Here is a 20744-nt window from a genome sequence, read left to right on the forward strand (position 1 = left end):
TAGTGTTTGAGGTTATGCACCTCTCCTTTTGCTTTTGAAATTGCAGACACTTTTCTTAGTGAAGGGTTTGTTTACTTTGGCTGTTACAGGTCAGCAGGCTGGCATTTAAAAATCTTCTTTTGTGTTCCAGAAGATGATGCTATAGCTCAAGTTTTTGATTTTTTTCTTACCAGGGTTAGTTCTCAAGGCTGCACTCAGGAGTGCACAAAAAAAGCTGGGAAGTGTGGGCTTAGCACTTGGGGCTTTGGGGGGTGCCCATGACCTGACAGGGAGATCCACAAGTGGGATACTCTCAGAGATCCATGAGTGGACCTCTAAATGAAACCCCAAAGCAGACAGCAAGAAACACATTATTTCAATGCCCTTTGACATTCTTGTCTGCTTCCTTCCCCTTCCTCTCCTTCCTTCCAGTCACAGAAATCCCTCCTCAGAAATGCAAGTGCTGCTGGAGACAAACAGGTACCTCCAACTACTACCCATGCAGCCAGGCAGTCTGTCACTCACCACTTGTGCTTTCCACCTCCTCTGGCAAAGAGGTAGACACTGACCCCAACAAGAGTGTAGAGCACTGCAGTGTCACCTTGGGGGAAACAGGTGCCTCAGTGGGTTCCTCTCTCTGCCTTCAAACTCATCTCTGTCCAGCTCTGATGGTGTCCTGGGATCTCCCATCAGGTTGGCTGGACCTCCACAAATTCTCCATCTCCCATGAGCGTCCACTCAGTTTTGTACTCTCCAGGTTCCCCTTTTCCTGCTCATGGCAAGTGGGGGTGGGGCAGGCTCACTGACTCTCTTGTATCCACAGCCCCCTCTGAGGTCCTCTCCACCTACTTTCAGATGCAGAGGAGCATAGTAATCACCTGCTGTCCTGGTATAATGTGCAGAGGCACTTTTGTTCAGTTATGGATGTGTAATTAGTTATACACCAAAGAGCAGAGAAAAAAGGAACAACTCATGCTACCATGGTCCTGACATCATTCCAGAGAAGTCAGTGTTCTGCTTCTTGATCTAGGTGCTGCTTCCATGGGTACAACCAATGTATAAAAATTTATAAGGGACTTCCCTGGTGGTGCAGTGGTTAAGAATCTGCCTGCCAATGCAGGGGACATGGGTTCGAGCCCTGGTCCAGGAAGATCCCACATGCTGTGGAGTAACTAAGTCCGTGTGCCACAACTACTGAGCCTGTGCGCCACAACAACTACTGAAGCCCGCACACCTAGAGCCCATGCTCTGCAACAAGAGAAGCCACCGCAATGAGAAGCCCTTGCACCGCAATGAAGAGTAGCCCCTGCTACCCGCAACTAGAGAAAGGCCGTGTGCAGCAACGAAGACCCAATGTAGCCAAAAATAAATAAATAAATAAATTTATAAAAAAATTTTTTTATAAAAATGTATCAAGCTGTACAATTTTATATATGTATATAATACTTCAACAAACTTTAAATGCGACTCCACTCCACTTTTGGTGGGTATATAGCCAAAATAATTGAAAGGAAGGACAGAGATAGCTATACACCCAAGTTCATGGCAGCATTACTCACAATAGCCAAAAGGGGGAAGCAACCCATGTGTCCATCAACAGATGAATGGATAAACAGAATGTTGTATATACATAAAGTGGAATATTACCAACTATAAAAAGGAAGTAAATTCTGATATATGCCATAACAAAGATGAACCTTGAGGACATTATGCTAAGTGAAATAAGACAGTCTCACAAAAGGACAAATACGAGTGATTCCACTCCTATGAGGTACTTAGAGTAGACAAACTAAAAGAAGGACTAGAATGATGGTTGCCAGGGATTGAAAATAGTGAGAAATGAAGAGCTATTGTTTGATAGAGTTTCAGTTTTGCAAGATGAAAAGAGTACTGTGGATGGATGGTGGCGATGGCAGCATAACAATGTGAATGTACTTAATACCACTGAACTGTATACCTAAAAATGGTTAAGATGGTAAAATTTATGTGTATTTTACCACAATTTTTTAAAAGTTCAATGTGACTTTAATATATACCCTAATATATATTAGTGAATATATACTAATGAAGTTATTAACTTACCTCTGGTGAAAATTCCAGAAAATTCCAGAATAAGAGTAGAACCTCTACTCTTATTGAGCTACTCGAAACTCTACATTTTCAATCCCGTTGAACACCAAGAAGTGAAAAAAGTCAACAGTGGACTCTCCCAAAGCAGCAAGGTAAGATGCATAAGACCGCTTTCCTCTCACATAGGACCTTATACTAAACAAAATGCTTTAACCTCCTTCCCTCCACTTATACTCACAAATCCCTGTGAAGGAGGCAGCTCAGACAAGTCTGTTACCCTCACTTCAAGGCTGGGGAAACTGAACAAGAAAAAAATAAAATCACAGCCCCCCCCCCCAAAAAAAAACCCAACATCTAAATTTTCTGATACCAAATTCAAACTGGACGGCATCCCCCTAGAACCCTCAGGCTCATTAATAGACTTTAAAAAGCAAATTCGACTTACAAGTTAATTTTGTGCTTCTATTGTTCCCACAAGAAAATGCCTTATAATATGTAGATCTTTTTTACATGTTGAAAAAATTCACTTTGACTTGAAAACATTTTATTTAATTTATACAAATAACTACTAAATACAAAAAGTAGATTAAAACAAAATAGTTATTTTTTTCTGGCAGAGTTTAAATGCACATAATGGATAATTCTGAAGAAAATGCATTTTCCCCACAGCGTTCAGGACTAAAATTCTACTGAAATCTTTGCTTCTAAATCAGTAATATATTCAGTGGTGTCACATGGGTAATGGCTAAATATGTTCTGCATATGAACTGAAAAAAAGTTACAGTCTACACACATAAATGTGAAGCACTTAAAATGTGAATTTAACGGATAATAAAAGAAAATGTCCATTTCAGAGTATAGTGTTAAAAACATTTCGGTAATAAAATCATAAGACCACATAAAAATAAGCTTTAACATATGCATGAAGCAGTTTTGTAAAAACTGCTACTGCACAAGTAATAAATAATTTGCAAAGTTGTGTATAAACAATTCCTAATGTTCAGCGTCATTGTAAACATCAGCACATGTGTAAAATGCAGCAAAGTCTGACATTATATTTTGTTTTGCCAAATTGAATTCCTATTATCCAAAGACAGACCAGTGGAGTACGGAGCCAATGTTTCGGCAAGTTGGGTCTTTAAAATTAAGAGTAACAGTGCAAGTAAGGAATGCAAAGAATTCCTAGTGCAATAAAGAAGAGAAGCACAGGCAATATTGCTGATTAAAAATTCACCACCTCCTTGAGTTTCCCGTGGGGAGTGTCTAGGAGACCTGTGAAGATATGCAAAGCCACTGTCTTAATGCCCAGATCTCTTTTAGGATTTCTCTGTGTTCCTCCAGTTCCCTACCTTTGCAACAGTGTCTGTCCAACATGAGTCTCTGCAGTGTGAACAGTTTGTGAAATGCCCAGTTCACAGTCATTGAGCGAGGTTAGGGTGGTTTTGGTGTCTCCCCAGCACACGGCCGGGTAAGATGTCTGTCTGCCTTGTCAAAGCAGTCATTTGGGGAGGGAGACAGATGGATTCTGTTCTGACAACCAGTCAGGCCAGCATTAGGTCCCAGCTGGACAACGACGACAACGTCAGACCTTCCTTCTTGACAGCATGAAAATGTCAACAGTCAGTTTTCAATTTGTCTAGGGAATTATCAATTTTGGTCAAAGTCTTTTTGATACGCAGGGCTGTGAGTCTGGCAGATGGATTTTGATACCAGCATTCTTTCATCAGCTTGGCCAGGGAGGTTAACGTCTGAGGAGAGAAAGAACCAACACCACAGTGAAAAAGTAGCTGGGCAGATGTTATATCAACTGTTTTGCCGGACTCTGCAGGTCTTGTGAAGTTCAAGTGATGTTATTACCATTTTCCTTACACAAATAATCAAGGCCATAGCCACTGATGAAGAAACCACTCTTGAGTTTCTTAAACTCTGCCCTTTGGACTCCTAATGCTACCAACTGACTTTATCAAGTTAGTTACACAGACCAGTGTGGACCCCTTGATGGTTTTATGGTGCTAAAAGCTATAACACTAACCCAGAGTTAAAACTGAAATATGCAAATAGGGTCATTTCTCAATGCCTTAGATTTGCTACTTACTATTTAACAGCAGCAATAAGGATTGTCAGCATTAAACAGCCTATGTTTGGAGGAGATGCAGAGATAGAAAAGAGGTTAAAAAGCACCACTCAGGTCTCTTGGTTTACATGTGAAACTGCAGTCCTAGGGCCAGTGGCATAGTAATGCGTCTCCCAATTCCTGGAGCTAATCAAGGGTAGAAAATCTTGTGAATGTTGTCATTCATTAGCAAGATCTATCAGAAATGGCTCTTTCAAGAATGAGACCATTTTGTGAACCTGCTCAACTAGGTCTAAAGCTCTTCTACATAAAATAGGGAGAGAAAGAAACAGGGCAGATCACTCAAGAACTCTACCAGCTGAAAAATCAAGAGAATGCAAATAGCAAACAGCTAAGTATAGCTCTAAAACTAAGAAAGCATTGCTCTTACCGGGTCTGAGAACCATCTGTTGGGTATGTTGGGCCTCTGTTGATCTACACAGACCACCTTCCTCATATCTTCAAAACTTGGGTCATTGGGAACCACATCATAGAACGGTGGCTTGTAATCCTCCACAATACCTACACACATGGACAAGAATTGTGTTGGGTTAGCAAAAGAGTAGAGGCTCCCAGGGTTGTATTGATGGTTGTCGCAGGTTACAACGTGACAGAAAAAGTACTGATCACCTTCCTCAAACTTCAGGGTGATTCTGAATGCTACAGGTAGGTCTTAAAATAAGTGGAAAACAAAGCAATAAATAGAAGCCCTGAAGAGAACTGGAGGAACAATAATTGTTAGAAGAAAATATGACTACCTCTCATGTAATTATAACAAAACGCTCCAAGAGGGCATACAAACAGCTCTGCAGTGCCCAACAGGGCACAGGAGACAGAACAAGAGTCTCTTCAGTGATTAAAAAGGACAAAATAGGGCTTCCCTGGTGGCGCAGTGGTTGAGAGTCTGCCTGCCGGTGCAGGAGACACGGGTTCGAGCCCTGGTCTGGGAAGATCCCACATGCCGCGGAGCAACTGGGCCCGTGAGCCACAGCTACTGAGCCTGCGCGTCTGGAGCCTGTGCTCCGTAACAAGAGAGGCTGCGATGGTGAGAGGCCCGCGCACCGCGGTGAAGAGTGGCCCCCGCTTGCCGCAACTAGAGAGGACTCGCACGCAGCAGCGAAGACCAAACACAGCCAAAAATAAATAAATAAATAAAATTTTTTAAAAAAGGACAAAATACCTAAAGAAGGTACATGAATCTAGTGTTTTCGAACCATAAACTGAAATAAAAAGTTGGCCACAACTAGAGCTGGAGGCAAACAAACAATCCAAGACCATCATCAAAATACCCCTTATTTTATGATTAGGGGAAAAGGCATTGCTATAAAATAATCCCTCCAATTGGGAGGATGCAAGTAATGTAATATGAAATACTATTTCCTCACTCATTCATTCTGTATGTTCTGAGTACCCTCTGTCATTCACAGCTGTCTGTTTGATGGCTCTATTAATTCCTCTCAGATCAAAGGCACAAAATAAAATGCAGAGGACAGTTTTTTGGAAAGGCAGAAGAATGGCTGAAAAGAATGAACTTTTCCCTTACTCCCAAGCAAATGTGAAAGTGGCTAATTTCAGCTTCTGCCCCTGCATGGTTTCCAATGCCTTAGAAACCTTTTTTCCCAGCAAAATTACATCAGTTCCTTACTTTTCACAAAGAAAGTAGTTCCACAAACAGAAAAATTCAAAGCAATAATTTAGAATTAGAAAGTTGATTCTTTCCTTTATAGAAATGAGACCCAGAAAATCCCTTATTTTTTTCTCTCATCATCAAAGGCCTCAACAACAAGGACAGTGGATTCTTTTACTGCCCTCTTTCCTTCCTCCATGTAACTTTCTTCTGTTCCTAAATACCTACCAGAGTGATTGTTGGCGCAGGTGGGACGAGGCTGTTTTAATCATTTTTAAGTTTTTCTAGTGCCTATAAGCTACCTGAAAAGCTTCAATCGCCTTTTCATTTATCAAAGAAATTAACAGTGAGAAGTTGTTCTCACAAATTCCATATAAAGACAAACCATTTATGAAAAAGATTAGTCATGATAAGGAACACCTGTTAAATACTACAGTTTTGTTAAACTACGCAGATTCAAGAGTTTATTTTAAAAATGGAATGTAGTCTAAATTTAAAAATTCTAGTTGATATTAAGACTAACTTACCCACATTGCTTGACTGTGTTTGTAATGTGAATTAGTCAATGGATTAAAACCTTTCCTGACAAATCATAAACAGTTCAGACTGGGCATAAACCACTGCTTTCAGAAGTCTTGAGATACCTCATCTCAGAGACCTTACCTACTTCTCTTGTAAGGACCCCAGGAAGCATTCAACAATATTTTAATTCTTTTCAGTACATATATTACTAGGAGACATCACATAAAATACAGCTGGACACAGACCTGCAAGATAATTTATACCTTTATAAGGGCCACATGAACTTATAAGAAACAGTAGGATTGTGCCCGACACCACCTCTCAACTTTTCTGAAGGAGAATATATTTAATAGCCTGGTTTCAGTCTTTAAAAATCTAGCATAACAGCCAGCTATTTGAAGTAATTTGCCTGGCTAGCTTGGGAATGGTTATGGGAACATCAATTTTTCTATAAATGCAAAAGAAAAAAAGCATGGCTGGATTTTAAAAACATAGGATCTGGGGATACTCAACAATAAAATTCACTATACAAAGATGAAGTTTTCCCTTGGGTTTATATTTTCCATATTTTAATCTTATTAAATACTGCCATGTTTTAACAAAAGGAATCAAGTTTAAAAAGACCATTTAATTGATCATGCCTGGAACTTAGTCATGCCTCTTTTGTCAACCATTGGTCAAACTGTTGACTGTTTCCATCTGATGTTGGTCACGCTTTCCCAGCATAAAATAAACCTGGTATTAAACTCCAGCAGTCAGGGGCTTCCCTGGTGGCACAGTGGTTGAGAATCCGCCTGCCAATGCAGGGGACACGGGTTCGAGCCCTGGTCTGGGAAGATCCCACATGCCGTGGAGCAACTAGGCCCGTGAGCCACAACTACTGAGCCTGCGCGTCTGGAGCCCATGGTCCGCAACAAGAGAGGCCGCGATAGTGAGAGGCCCGCGCACTGCGATGAAGAGTGGCCCCCACTTGCTGCAACTAGGGAAAAGCCCTCGCACAGAAACAAAGACCCAACATAGCCAAAAATAAATAAATAAATTAATTAATTAATAAACTCCAGCAGTCATATGGAACACCCTCTGGTCAAGGAAAGCAATTATTTCAATCAATATAAAGTATATTACATACCGACCATGTGTGGAAAACCATTCTAAATGTTGAGGATGATAAAAGTATAAGACATACTCTCAGTTTTCAAGGAACTCAAAGTCTAGTGGAAGATGAGGACAAGTCCCTCTCTCTTCTCCTTAGATAATGGAAATCTTGTTTAAAAAAAAAAAAAAAAACCTCAAAAATGTTTTTCACCCCTTTGTATACTTTATATCTTGAAAGGCAAAGATAGATTGGAAATTCTCACTAAGTTTTACTTGCGAGTTCCTAAATTGGCTCTAAAACCATTTTGGTCCCTTAAACTGTGTGAGCCAGAGGTTGTCCTTGGCACTAGGGATAGAAAAATAAAGATGTGATGTTGGTGATGAGAATAATGGGAAAGGAAGACATGAAAACAAACTACAAAGTAGGGCCAGGGAGAAGAGGTGAGGGGGGGCATGGTGCTCAGGGGGTCTCAGAGAACTAAACACCTATGTGGTTTAAGTACCCAATATAAAGCAGGTGCCATGGAAGCACAAGTAAGCTTTCCGGGAGCTAGGGCCTGGCTGAACAGAGAGAGATGAGTTTTCAAGAAAGAGGAGAGGGGCTTCCCTGGTGGCGCAGTGGTTGAGAATCTGCCTGCTAATGCAGGGGACACGGGTTCGAGCCCTGGTCTGGGAGGATCCCACATGCCACGGAGCAGCTGGGCCCGTGAGCCACAACTGCTGAGCCTGCGCATCTGGAGCCTGTGCCCCGCAACGGGAGGGGCCGCGATAGTGAAAGGCCCGCGCACCGCGATGAAGAGCGGTCCCCGCACCGCGATGAAGAGTGGCCCCCACTTGCCGCAACTAGAGAGAGCCCTCGCACGAACCGAAGACCCAACACAGCCAAAAATAAATAAATAAATAAATACAGTAGCTATAAAATTAAAAAAAAAATGGTCAAAAAGAAAGAGGAGAGGATGGGACAAGAATACGCCAAGGAGAGGGGGCAATCCAGGTTGGGGGCGGGTGATATGGGACAAAGACAAGGGGTTACAAATGATCCTCCCGTGTTGGAGAGGAGGAGGGAAATTCCCTGTAGCTGGAATCAGTGCACATGGTGGTGGGGAGGGTGAGCGGTCAAGGTCAGACTGTGAAATTACCTCCTGTGTTGTCAAGGTAGGAAGTTACTTCCTCACTCTGCCAGAGAAAAAGTGGACTCTCAGTCCTTTTACAACAGCACCCAACGAGCAACTGCCAAATCGTGAGCCAGCGAAGAGAACAGCGTGAATTCAGGAAAAGCAACTAAAAATACAGAGTACTTCGAGTGCCAGAGGAGTGGTACAAGCAACAGAGGATCCAGGAATGCAGTGCAAGAGGAGCTCTTAAACAGTGGTCAAGGAAGGCCGAACCGTGCCAGGCCTCGCTTTTCCGTGGTAGGGGGTGCGACTCGAAGGGCAACAGAGAGAATCAGAGAAACTATTCATAACCTCCTCCCCACAACTTTGGGCATGTGTATCTGATTTATACAATTTTTTTTTCCTGGACACGTGTCTAACCGAAAGTTTTCTCTTCTCTGGGGCAAATATATATTTACCAACACTATCCCTATCATTAATTTGCTGCATGGTTCTGAGTAAACCCCTTAATTGCCAGGTCTTAGTTCCAACACCCTTAAAGTACACATCACAAAGCAAATGCGCAGATTAATAAGAACAACCTAGAAACAACCTTCAAACCCCATGAAACGCCAGAGGGGTCTTTCTAAAAATGTAAGTCTCTGGAAACAAGGCCTTCCTCATGACCCTCCCTACCCAAACCAAAAGCTTTTGGCTCTCAAAGCTTTGGGGATTTCCCAGTTGCAGATAAGGGACTGTGGACTTGGCTATCATTTGAATAATCTGAAGGTGAGGCAAAGACAGATCCAGGGGATGTCAGAATCATGCAGATCACAGCCTTCCTTTCCTTCAGAAAAAGAAGCTGAGGACCACCCAGGGAAAATGTACTTGTCCAAGTTCACAGCTAACTAATGACAAACATTAACCAGAATCCAATTCCCTGTTTGTATTCTAGAATTCTTCCCAACAAGCCCCAAATGGGATAATGCATTAATCTCGTCACAACGGCCTGCTCACTTCACGTTCCGCGGTCTCTCTTCACCGCACCGCAACGTGGGTGGACACCCAGGTAACAGGCAAGGGGAGCAGGACCCCAGCATCTGCATCCCTACAGAGAGCTGCCGTTAACAATGAACTCCTCCAGGAGTCATGAAGCCCTTCAGAGATTAGAACATTACGACTAAAGCCATTTTACAGAGAAGGAGAGTGGTTCATGTTTGGCTTCTGATAGGACTCTAAGTTAATACAGTTTTTCCTTCAGGGGTGGCCTGTGAGAAAATTAGATATGGTTCATGGACAAAACTTTTTTGTCTTATTAAACACCTGCATATGTATTATTAACGTTACCTTCCCTTTAATGCCATGGGATAACTGGTTTTCCCACTTCCAGTTGTGACGTTAATTTCCTTTTAAAAAGAAATGTTTGAAAAAGTTAGCTGATTTAAATGATTAAGAAAATAATGGTACAAGGGGCATTTGGATATGAAAAGAAATCATAAAGGTAGTATGTGTATGAGAGAATCTCGGGAAACACTGTTTCCAGAGAGGCATTTTTTTCCTGGTAGGAACAGGATTCCAAAAGGTATATCAACTATTTGTGTCACTTTCCTTAACATTCCTCACAGAAGGATTTCAAACACAGTTTTCAAGCCATGGCCCACATCAAAAATGACTAATATATAAACGGATGGAGCTGCTCACAGCAGAGGGGACGACAGCCCAGGGGCTTCTGGTCGCCCTTGGTGCTGCCTTGCCGCTGGAGGTTTCAGAGAACCAGTACCTCAGGCGCTCCTGTAACCAACCAGGCGCACTAGCTGGGAAGCCCTGCCTCTCCCCGGGGCAGGTACTCCTTTCAGAAACAAGAACAGAGCTGGCAGGACAGCTCTGTTCCCTGCTAGGCAAAGTGTCTGTGTGGCAGTGATGACCTCATCCTGCTATCCCCACTGCAATTCATGGGCATATGGAATCATGCACATTATTCAAATCAAGACTAAATGCATTATCTGAAATCTGTTACAAGTAATTTCTGTTCCTGGGATTCTCAGCAATGTGGCATAGCCAAAATAAATGGTTCACAGATTGCTTCACAGTCAGGCCCTACTAAAAATATTTATTAATGTTACAGTTGTCAGAAGAAAGGTCAAAGGGCCTAGGTCAAAGGGCCTAGGAGAGATGCACAGCCATGCTCTGAGTCAAGCTTTGACAAGACGCCTTACATCTCACACACCCTCAGACCTAGAGGGAGAAGCTCCAGAAGACTTCCAAGCGTTTGCTAGCTGCAGACGTCTCATGAGAAGAAGAATGTATCATTCACTGGATGCTGGGGTTGTTTATAAGGTTGACACCACAGATACTTGTCTTGGTGGAGACACCTGCTGTTAAAGATGTGTCAAGGAAAAGAGACCAGTAATCAGTGAACAACACCCAGTAAAGTTGTGCTGGCCTCTGGTTATTTTGTCGTGAGGTCAGTTGACTGCCCTCCTTTGGTCTAGATCTTTAAATCAGGGACACAAAATTCCAGGAATCAGTGAGAGAAAAATCCCACCTCCATATTCCTGCCCCCAACCACTCACCTAAAGGCTCAAACGAAATAAAACAAACCTGAAAGAAATTGCTTGAATGGATATTAAAAATTTTCCCTAATATGAGTCTTCCCTTTGTTCAAACTTTAATATACACTAAGGTAGTGAACTAAAATCGTGAAACACATTGGATATTAAGTTGCTGAAGAAAATCAGAGTTGTCATGGTTTCCATATACAAGCCCATTGTGCTCAGGAACTTGAGGCACACGCCATTCCTTAACAAGCCCAAGGGCTCATTAGAAGAGGTTTTCCGAAGTATGTATGCCAAACATAAACTTATTCTAACAAGTATTTCCTAGTCCCCACCCCATTAAGAGATGCAGCTCGGCCAGCAGGGTTTTTTCAATGAGATACAAATGTTTTTTGACACATTTCAACACTGGATTCCATCACAAAATGGAATAACCAAAGCCAGTCACAGTGAAACAAAAGTAGGTCCACATAGCCCTCCTGTGGGCAGCGAAGAGGAAACACGTGAAAGGTATAACAGAGGCTCATGCTGCCTGGATGATGCCACAGTCAAAGATGTGCTACAGGAGGGACAGTGAAGATCATTTTAGTTAGCTTTTAAATCCGTAAGCAGATGACCACGGTGTTAGAGCAAAACAACTCTGGCGTTTCTGCACACAGGGATCCAAACAAGGTGTGACACCGAAGGCTGAGGTTCCAGAGAGAGGACTTCTAATCTCAAGAGGGAACTGCTGCAGGATGCTTGGATGGGGCTACTACAAGTTTTTGATCAGACCTAAGCCAATGGCACACGTGAAGAGCTGTGATGCACGCATTTATCTGTGGAATCCACGTGTCAATTTCTGTCCTCACACCACACTGAACCCAGGTAACCAGAAACCAGTGTGTCTGCAGAACTATACAAGGAAGAAAGGAAGAACACTGCCAGAGAAGTAGCAAAAATCTAGAAAGAAAGGCCAAGGCCTGGCTACAGGACTCAAAGGAGAAAGGGACCCCTCTTCAGCTTGGAAGAGAGAGCAAGCTTCACCTGAAGCATAAGAACACAAACCAGGAAGTCCTGCTCAGATGGGCTGTGTCAGCACCCCAGGGACAGTCTTCATTTCCTGGCCTGGGTGAGACCGATATATTCCATTTTAACCTGAGATCCCAAGAGTACGGTCGCTGACCCAGCAGCACAGCATCACAGGGGCCCTGCTAGAAAGGGAGATCCTGGGTCCAACCCTAGACCTACTAAATCAGAAACTCTTGGGGACGGTTCAGTACTCTGTGTTTCTAGGTGATTCTGCTGCACGCTCTCTAGCTTAAGAACTAGTGATTCAAGCAAACCCCTGCCTTAGATTCATATAGAAAATTCACCCGGAAATGGTGAGAAAATGGCTTTCCTTCCGACCAATTCCAAATTCAGTGTCAAACTAAACACAAACAGTAAATTCCAAAAGACACTACTGAGAAATTTCCGATGTGAAAATGGACTTAACTCTCATTTCCTGTACAGACACAGCAGGAAGTGTATTATTATTAGCAAAGAAATGTAAAATTCCCATGAAAATATAAAATGCGACATATTTTTATACTCATGGTTCACTTGAGGACTGTATTACTCCAAGAGAACTATCTGGTCATCAGTTTTTATAATGGACTCAGAAACTCAAAGATGCATAATTATAATGACCTCCCTAAGATATTCATATATTTAAATGAGGTACATTTAATATGCAATAATTTCAAATATATATATCCTTTAATGTCAGTTCTTAAAGCTAGTAAGAAAGTGAAATACGTACATCACACCCTGGGGTGAGCGGGATATTGTATATTAGAACAACTCTTATGGAAAGTAATTTGGCAGTATGTGTGAAGCCATAAAAACATCCAAATTCTTTGACCTAATAGGTCTACTTTTTTTCAGATTAATTCCCCAAATGAAAAAGTTGTATGAACAAAGATGTCTACATGGAGGAAAGAGGATGTCTAACAACACGGAAATGGTTAAATTAATGAAATATCATGGGACCACCTAAAATAAAAACAGAATAACAACATTTAAAAAACACAAATGAAAAAGATGATACAGAATTATATTTACACTATGATTACAACTAAGTAAAAAAATATATACATGGTTGCATAGAGAAGGGGAAAGAAACATGAATATTGGAAGGTAAAGGCAAATTTCTCTTATTTTTCTTTCTACTCATTTTTCTGTTTGGGGGTAGTAATAACGAAAATATTCACAGGTATGCAAGCAGCATTGAACACTTTGAAGTTCGAGTTTGGATTAACTGATTTCTGTGTGCGTGTGTTTGTGTGCATGTGAATATTCATGGGAGAAGGAGGACTAGAGAAAGAGAAGGGGAAATATCAAATTAGTCATTGCCAAGGGACAGTAGCTGATTTAAAATGAGACATGACATGCCCTTACCTCCCCCTAAAAATCAAACCACACCACAGAACAGAAGCTCAACCCACAAAATTTTAGGAACTAGAGAACAATCTAAACCATGATGCAAGGGGGAGATCAGTAAATCAGAAAGCAACCAAAATAGTCTCTCTTCCTCTACCCTGCACGATATTTTTTCCAAAAATAATGTTAAACACAGGATAGATCAAGAAAACTATGGCTCTATTCTCCAACTGACTCCTATTAATCACAGCCGATCTTTGAAAGCCATTTGGGTTTAAGCCTGCGACACAGGGAACAAATTTGCAACATGAGTTCTTACAAAGCCCAAATCCCAAGTTTCTGCCAAGTTTGCCTTTCATCACGCAGGCTTGCCTGGCATGGCTCCAGCACCCATAGCTGGACTGCACTATCCTGGCCTTGGAATATTAACTTCCTCTTCGTCTGGGGCAAGTTCCCCACCACACAGTTTATAATGACACCAATCCTTCTCTAAAGTGTTTAAAATAAACTAATTAGAATTTGATTTTCAACTCTAAGGCACTCAAGAATTATTAGGGAGGGGGATGGGGAAATGAAGTCGCTGTGCAATTTCAGGCAAAGTTCAGAACTTTATAAATCAGCAAAACAATCGCTCTGTTGCAAACAATTCTCAAGGCACTTGAATGGCACAAAATGCAAGTCAGTAGCTCTCAACAATTGAGAAACAGTTACCAAGAAAGTGTTCATGACTCCATCCAAAAAAAAAAAAAAAACAAACTTTAAAAGAACTGTCTGGTTACAATGCATGTATGTTTATGTTTAATTTAAAACATTGTCTTTGATACCCTTAAGAGTGTTAAAAGCAAACACACTGTGCTGTTAGGGAGGAAAAAAAGCTACCACAAAGGCTTGACAACTTAAATTATTGCACACTAAAACTATGTTACGTTACCCCAATTTCACTTCGCTCACAGAACCAGAACTTCCTACTCTCTGGCTATTATTCTTGAAAATTGTAGTTGCCCCCAAAATTTCAATCCTTACAAGAAAATATGAGTGGAAGGTGGGATGGAGCACATATGTCAGTGACTTCATGCATTATTTCTTTAATACTTCAAATCTAGGATTCCAGTGGGTCCCAGGAGGGTAAAATATCTCCTGAAAATGAATATTAATTTAAATATATAGCATTTTCTTCTGCTTTCCTGGAACAATTTCAGACACATATTCTTTGTGAAATAGGACTTCCAGTTGTGAAGGTATGAAGAGGTCGATTCGAGAGATTCTGCTATAATAACCACTTTGTGGGTAGATGGGTCATGTGCTATTTGAATGAGGATATGTAGTGCTTTCAGAATACAGTGAACTTAAAGTTCAACAATGTATTTGTGGCTGATTTGAAAGATGGAGGTGAAAGTTCACTGTAGGGAACATGGGTAAAAAATTATCGATAGACAGTATGCTTCCCTAGCTGCTAAGGCAACACCATTTCATAAAGCTTATTTATAAGAGGACCAGCACGAGCCTCCTATTCAGGGCTTCCTGAATGTAAACGTCACTTACTTTGCAGGTACAGCCTGCTTCTTACAAACAAGTGAATTCTGAGTGTGCAACCTGAATCTTTTCTCAATAATCCAAACTTAAGAAGTAAAAATATCTATAATAGCAGAATTCACCCTTAGATTTCCTTGAGCCTTCTCATGATAAAACTCACTTGGGAAAAGAGCAAAGAAGGAGGAAGGGTGGGGGAAAAAGGCAGAATAAGGATGGAGGAAGGAAAAATAAAATATGGACTGATGAAAAAAAAACAAACCAAGGAATAAGTCTCTTGCAGAAATACTTTTTCCACCACGGTTTCCCCTCCTGCAGTTAAAACAGACTGCCATTACGTGCCTTCCACTTACCAGCCATAAAGCAAATATAAATGCCAACAGCTTCACAAGCATGATTCACGGAACAATGTGTACTTAAATATTCCCTTTGCCCTTTTAAAGGCAGCAGAATCAAGAGGACTCGGACAAGGACAATATTATCTGAGATCAGATACCTACCATTGCTCACCATCCGCCTGGCCACTTCCCACAAGACAAGTCCAAAGGCCCAAATATCGACTCTCTTATAAGAATCGAAACAATCCACCTGGATGGTTTCATCTAGAACTTCGGGGGCCATGTAGCGTTTGGTGCCCACACGGGGGTTGTTCCCCACGTCGAGCTGATTGGTGCTCTGGGAATGCATGACTGCCAGGCCTGAAAGGAAGAAGACAACATTGTCAATCCGCTCCCTTCCTTTCTCACAGACGGCTGCTGAAGGTTTTAAACCAAACCCAACGAACAGCGCCCTCTTGTGGTGTCCATGGTGACTGCCGCATTACACCCAGCGTCATCTCTGGAGTGCCCTTGCGATGCCTTCTGTTGAGAGCAGGAAATAGGGCTGATGCCAGAAACATTCTGAGGCTCTTAGGTTAATATATGAACCTCAGAGACAAAAAGTTTGGGGTAAATAATAAACTAATACACCAAACCAACATGAGGCCAGTGTTCGAAATCCACAGGAAAACAGACTCACTTGTTAAATGGGAGCCTCAAAGTGGCTTAACAAGGAGCAAATTAAGCTCTCAGGCTCCAGCACAGCTCCCACTAGTCTGCAAACACAAACTTCAAACCATGTGAGGCAGGGACTTTGAGGTAATGTATCATTACATAAAGGGCCGACTGCTCCGGGCCCTGCTCCGTCCCTAAAAAAGGGCTGCTCACCTGAACAGTAACGTGGACCAAACCCACAGGGCTTTCTTTCTCCGCAGCCACATGTACAGAGAACATTAAGCTGGCCCTCAATTCAAAGCACAACTATCACGTTAAATGGTTTTGAAGCACCATCTTAAACCATGACTCATTTCCGAATTCCTCAGCCAATTAGAGAGACCCAGCATTCCTCACAGACCAAGGGGAATAGGCAGATACATGCATGGTTTATCTGAGAATGGAATTACTTTTTGATGCATATGCAGACCAACTGAAAGTGATTCCTGTAACACTCAAAATAATGAAAGTTGCCAAACTGGAGCAAGCAGACACGTAAACCTTTGCAACCCAACGGGGATCCCTCAAGTCATCTACGGAGAATGCTTCTCCTCCCGCTCCGTGGCTTTGCGTGGGTGAGATGATGACTGCATAGAAAGCAAGGGAGAGAGCACGCATGTGATCTCAGCCGTAATCGTTACCAAGGATACTGGCAGCGCACTTGACTAGATCAGACTGGTTCCTCTAAGATTCTATGGCCATTATGACCATTTCACAAATCATACATGCCCCTCCACCATTTCCAGAACCAAAGAGTGAAGATAACAGAATACAAAAAAGGTGCAGTTTAAATAGAGAATAGAAATACTAGCTGTGGGGGTTTAAAAATACATCCACAAGTGTTTTGAAACTTCTCCCTTCATGAGGGGCAACTCAATTCCTCGTGCCTTGAGCGTGGGCTGGACTACCAAACAGAGTATGGCAGAAGAGTATGTGTATCTTCAAGATTAGGGCATAGCAGGCATATGGCTTCCTGTTTGCTCTCTCTGGGCTCATTCATAGTGTTATGAGGATGCTCAAGCAGCCCGTTGGACAGGACCACATGACAAGGAACTGAGGCTTCCCATCAACAGCCATGTGAGTGAGCCATCCTAGAAGTTCCTCCAGGCCCGACCAAGCCTTCAGATGCCTGCAGCCCTGACTGACGGTATGACTGTTACCCCTGTAAGATCCTGAGCCAGAACCATGGACCTGAGTTGTTCCAAGACTGCTGACCGACTGTGTGAGATAATAAATTTGTGTTATTTTAAGCTGCTAAGTTTTAGAGGTAATTTGTTTCCCAGTAATCCATAATTATTACACTAACTAAAGAGACAAACCAACCAAATGCAATGTGCCTCAATTCTTGTTTGAAAAAACTGGAAAAATTTGAAAATGGCTATTAAATGATATTAAAGCATAATCAATAACTTTTAGGTGTGATAAACTGTGATTATGCAAGAGAAGTATTTTTAGGGGATGCACTTTGAAGTATTTAGTAGTAAAGAGTTGTGACTTTGCAACTTATTTTCAAATGAATTTGCAAATATATACACTCAGCCACATACAGATAAAGCAAATTTGGCAACATTTTAATAACTGTTGAATCTAGGTGTTGTGGATATGAATGACCATCATACTACTTTTTCAATCTTTCTTTATGCTTGAATTTTTCTATGATCAAGTTAGGAAAATACAATACTGGTATTTTTGCTAAAATACTGGTAGTTTTGCAGTATTAATAATAGAACATAGGGCTTCCCTGGTGGCGCAGTGGTTGAGAATCTGCCTGCTAATGCAGGGGACACGGGTTCGAGCCCTGGTCTGGGAAGATCCCACATGCCACGGAGCAGCTGGGCCCGTGAGCCACAATTGCTGAGCCTGCGCGTCTGGAGCCTGTGCCCCGCGACGGGAGGGGCCGCGATAGAGAAAGGCCCGCGCACCGCGATGAAGAGCGGTCCCCGCACCGCGATGAAGAGTGGCCCCCACTTGCCGCAACTGGAGAAAGCCCTCGCACGAACCGAAGACCCAACACAGCCAAAAATAAATAAATAAATAAATAAATAAATAAAATCAAGTAAAACTTTAAAAAAAAAAAAATAAAATAATAGAACATAATTTCTAACAAGTGATCCTTAATTTCTAGGTATAAAGTAAAAAATTAATATAAATTGCGGTCTTACAGGAGCTGTCTTCTGTACTACCAATCTACTTCCCTGAATAATGACCCCTTAACACAGATTTCTGTGTGAAACCGTGAATCCAGCTGGAAAGCTATAGGTCAAAATAAATGTAATTAAATAATTAATTAGTTGGATTTGCTAACTCCCCCCAAGTCCCATAAACCAAAACCAACAGCTGCCTCAATTTGTCCATCTTCCCTTGGCCTCAGGACTATAACAGCAGCTACCATTTGGATGACTATTTGCCAAGCATTTATAAAATTTCTGAATCTTACAAGAATTGTGTGAGGTGGGCATAACTGACTTTTAGTGACATGAATAATACATAAACACACTATTATAAAAGTTTCAAACAATAGAGACGTTCAAGGCACAGTGTCAAACACTGAAGTCCCCCTTGCTAAGCCCCCCACCCTTGCCCTGAGTATAAGCAGGTCAGCACTTAGGGCAGGTAAATAGATAGATAGATGAAAAAACCTGTACAAAAATACTGGATCAGGGACTTCCCTGGTGGCGCAGTGGTTAAGAATCTGCCTGCCAATGCAGGGGACATGGGTTTGAGCCCTGGTCTGGGAAGATCCCACATGCCGTGGAGCAACTAAGCCCATGCGACACAACTACTGAGCCTGCGCTCTAGAGCCCATAAGCCACAACTACTGAGCCCGCGTGCCACAACTACTGAGCCCACGTGCCACAACTACTGAAGCCCGCACGCCTAGAGCCCGTGCTCTGCAACAAGAGAAGCCACCACAATGAGAAGCCCGCACACCGCAACAAAGAGTAGCCCCCGCTCGCCACAACAAGAGAAAGCCCGCGTGCAGCAACGAAGACCCAATGCAGCCAAACATAAATAAATTTATTTAAAAAAAAAAATACTGGGTCAATAATTGCGAAACTCAAATCACCTTAGCTCCATAAGCCATGGCACAGCCATGAAAGTCTTCTACACCACAACAAAAACGTTAGGGTCATGCCTCCTTATACTTGGAAAACACTGTAAAATAATTTCTCAACATGAACACAAGGACTTTAAAGGGATAGAGAAAGAAATTTTATTTGAAAGAAATTTATTTGAAAGAAATAAATTTTCCTATGTCAAATCCCTTGTGTTTAAAAACAATTTTATCATTTATGTAATTAGAGCTAACACTGCCTAAACCTTTATCAGTGTAACAATAACTATAATGATATGAAAATAAGAGCAACCATTTTTTATTCAAGGAGAGTGAGTATCCTCAGTAGTCCACCGAAATGAATAACCAAAATTACAATTCAGTTCTCATTAGCATAATTATTCAGCCAATATTCTAGGGGTCTAGGATGAATAGGCTTTATAGAGAATGCCACTATAAATGAAAATAATCTTATTTATAATGCAATTAAAGCTACATTAAGCATCACCCTAACACCATAAGAATGAGATATGCCAGCAGGGCAAATGGTAAATTAGTTTGGGGATTTTTTTTTTCCCTCTTTCTTTGATTGATAATTTTGCCTTGGTTACAGAAGAACAACTTTATAAACCATTTTTAAGACAAATTCATTCCATAGGTTATTTCATTGTGTACCTACTTTGTGTAAAGCTTGTGAAATCAGAATGCAACAGTACTGGTTGCCTCTCAGGGTGGGCTGGGGCAGGAACGGACTGAACCAGCACGAGGTGACTTTCTAGAGTAATGGGAAGGTCTGTATCTTGAGAGCGATTTGGATTCTACAGCATTTGTCAAAAATCTGAGGGTGTATACTTAAGATCTGTGCATTTCATGTGAAATGTAAATTTTACCTGAAAAGAAAAAAAAGTAAACAAAGAACTCCAGTGAATGATATATTGGTGTGTATGCTGAAGCCATTGGAGGGAAGGGCTCTTTTGTCTGCAATTTACTTTGAAATGTATCAAAGATTAAGATGTATTGATAAATGGAGGCTGGATATGTGATAACAGTAAAATGTTCATGGGAGAATCTAGGTGGTAAATATACAGGTGTTCACCGTGAAGCCCTTTCAATTTGCATGCTTGAAATTTTTCATAACAAAGTGTTTGGAGGGAAAAAGATGCAACCTGGCTAAACAAGGGAAGACAACAAAAGTTAAAACAGTAATTAAAAAATATTTTAAAAAATTTACCCAAATCTGCTATGCAACACTGTCCATTCTTCTTAACCAGGATGTTTTTGCTTTTTAAATCTCGGTGAGCAATGGCTGGTTTCCCTTGGGTCCCAAAGATCTCTATGTGTAAATGTGCGAGACCACTAGCTATGGACAGCACTATTCGCAGGCAGCTCACTGTATCCAGAGTAGTAAGCTGAAGGTAGTCATACAGCGATCCCATTTCATGATAATGTGTGATTAACCACAACTGTGTACTGGAGTGTCTTGATGTCATGTCTGAAGCAATGAAACCTGGAGAGAGCAAGAACAAAATTAATAGACATGTGAGAATTTCACATTACAGTTTAATTTACTATACAGAAATAGTGACCCATACAGTAGAGATCACCTATAACAAAAAATAATTAAACTTACCAACTGCCATGAAAGGAGGTTTACAGAGGCATCAACAGAG

General features: G+C 41.5%; 1 protein-coding gene across 2 annotated transcripts in view; it reads right to left on the bottom strand.

Moving 5' to 3' along the window:
• Positions 1–2576: 2576 nt before the first annotated feature.
• Positions 2577–20744, bottom strand: part of ACVR1 (activin A receptor type 1) — a 134496-nt gene continuing 116328 nt past the window's right edge. For both annotated transcript variants that reach the window (XM_057551620.1, XM_057551619.1), the window contains 4 exons: positions 20306–20581; positions 15489–15686; positions 4554–4684; positions 2577–3797 (listed from right to left, as the gene is read on the bottom strand). In XM_057551620.1, coding sequence (XP_057407603.1) covers positions 3663–3797; positions 4554–4684; positions 15489–15686; positions 20306–20581 — 740 coding nt within the window. In that variant the 3' untranslated portion in view covers positions 2577–3662. The remainder of the gene's footprint in view (positions 3798–4553; positions 4685–15488; positions 15687–20305; positions 20582–20744) is intronic.

Source organism: Balaenoptera acutorostrata, chromosome 8 (genome assembly GCF_949987535.1).
Source record: "Balaenoptera acutorostrata chromosome 8, mBalAcu1.1, whole genome shotgun sequence".
In the NCBI taxonomy this organism is placed as follows: Eukaryota; Metazoa; Chordata; class Mammalia; order Artiodactyla; family Balaenopteridae; genus Balaenoptera; species Balaenoptera acutorostrata.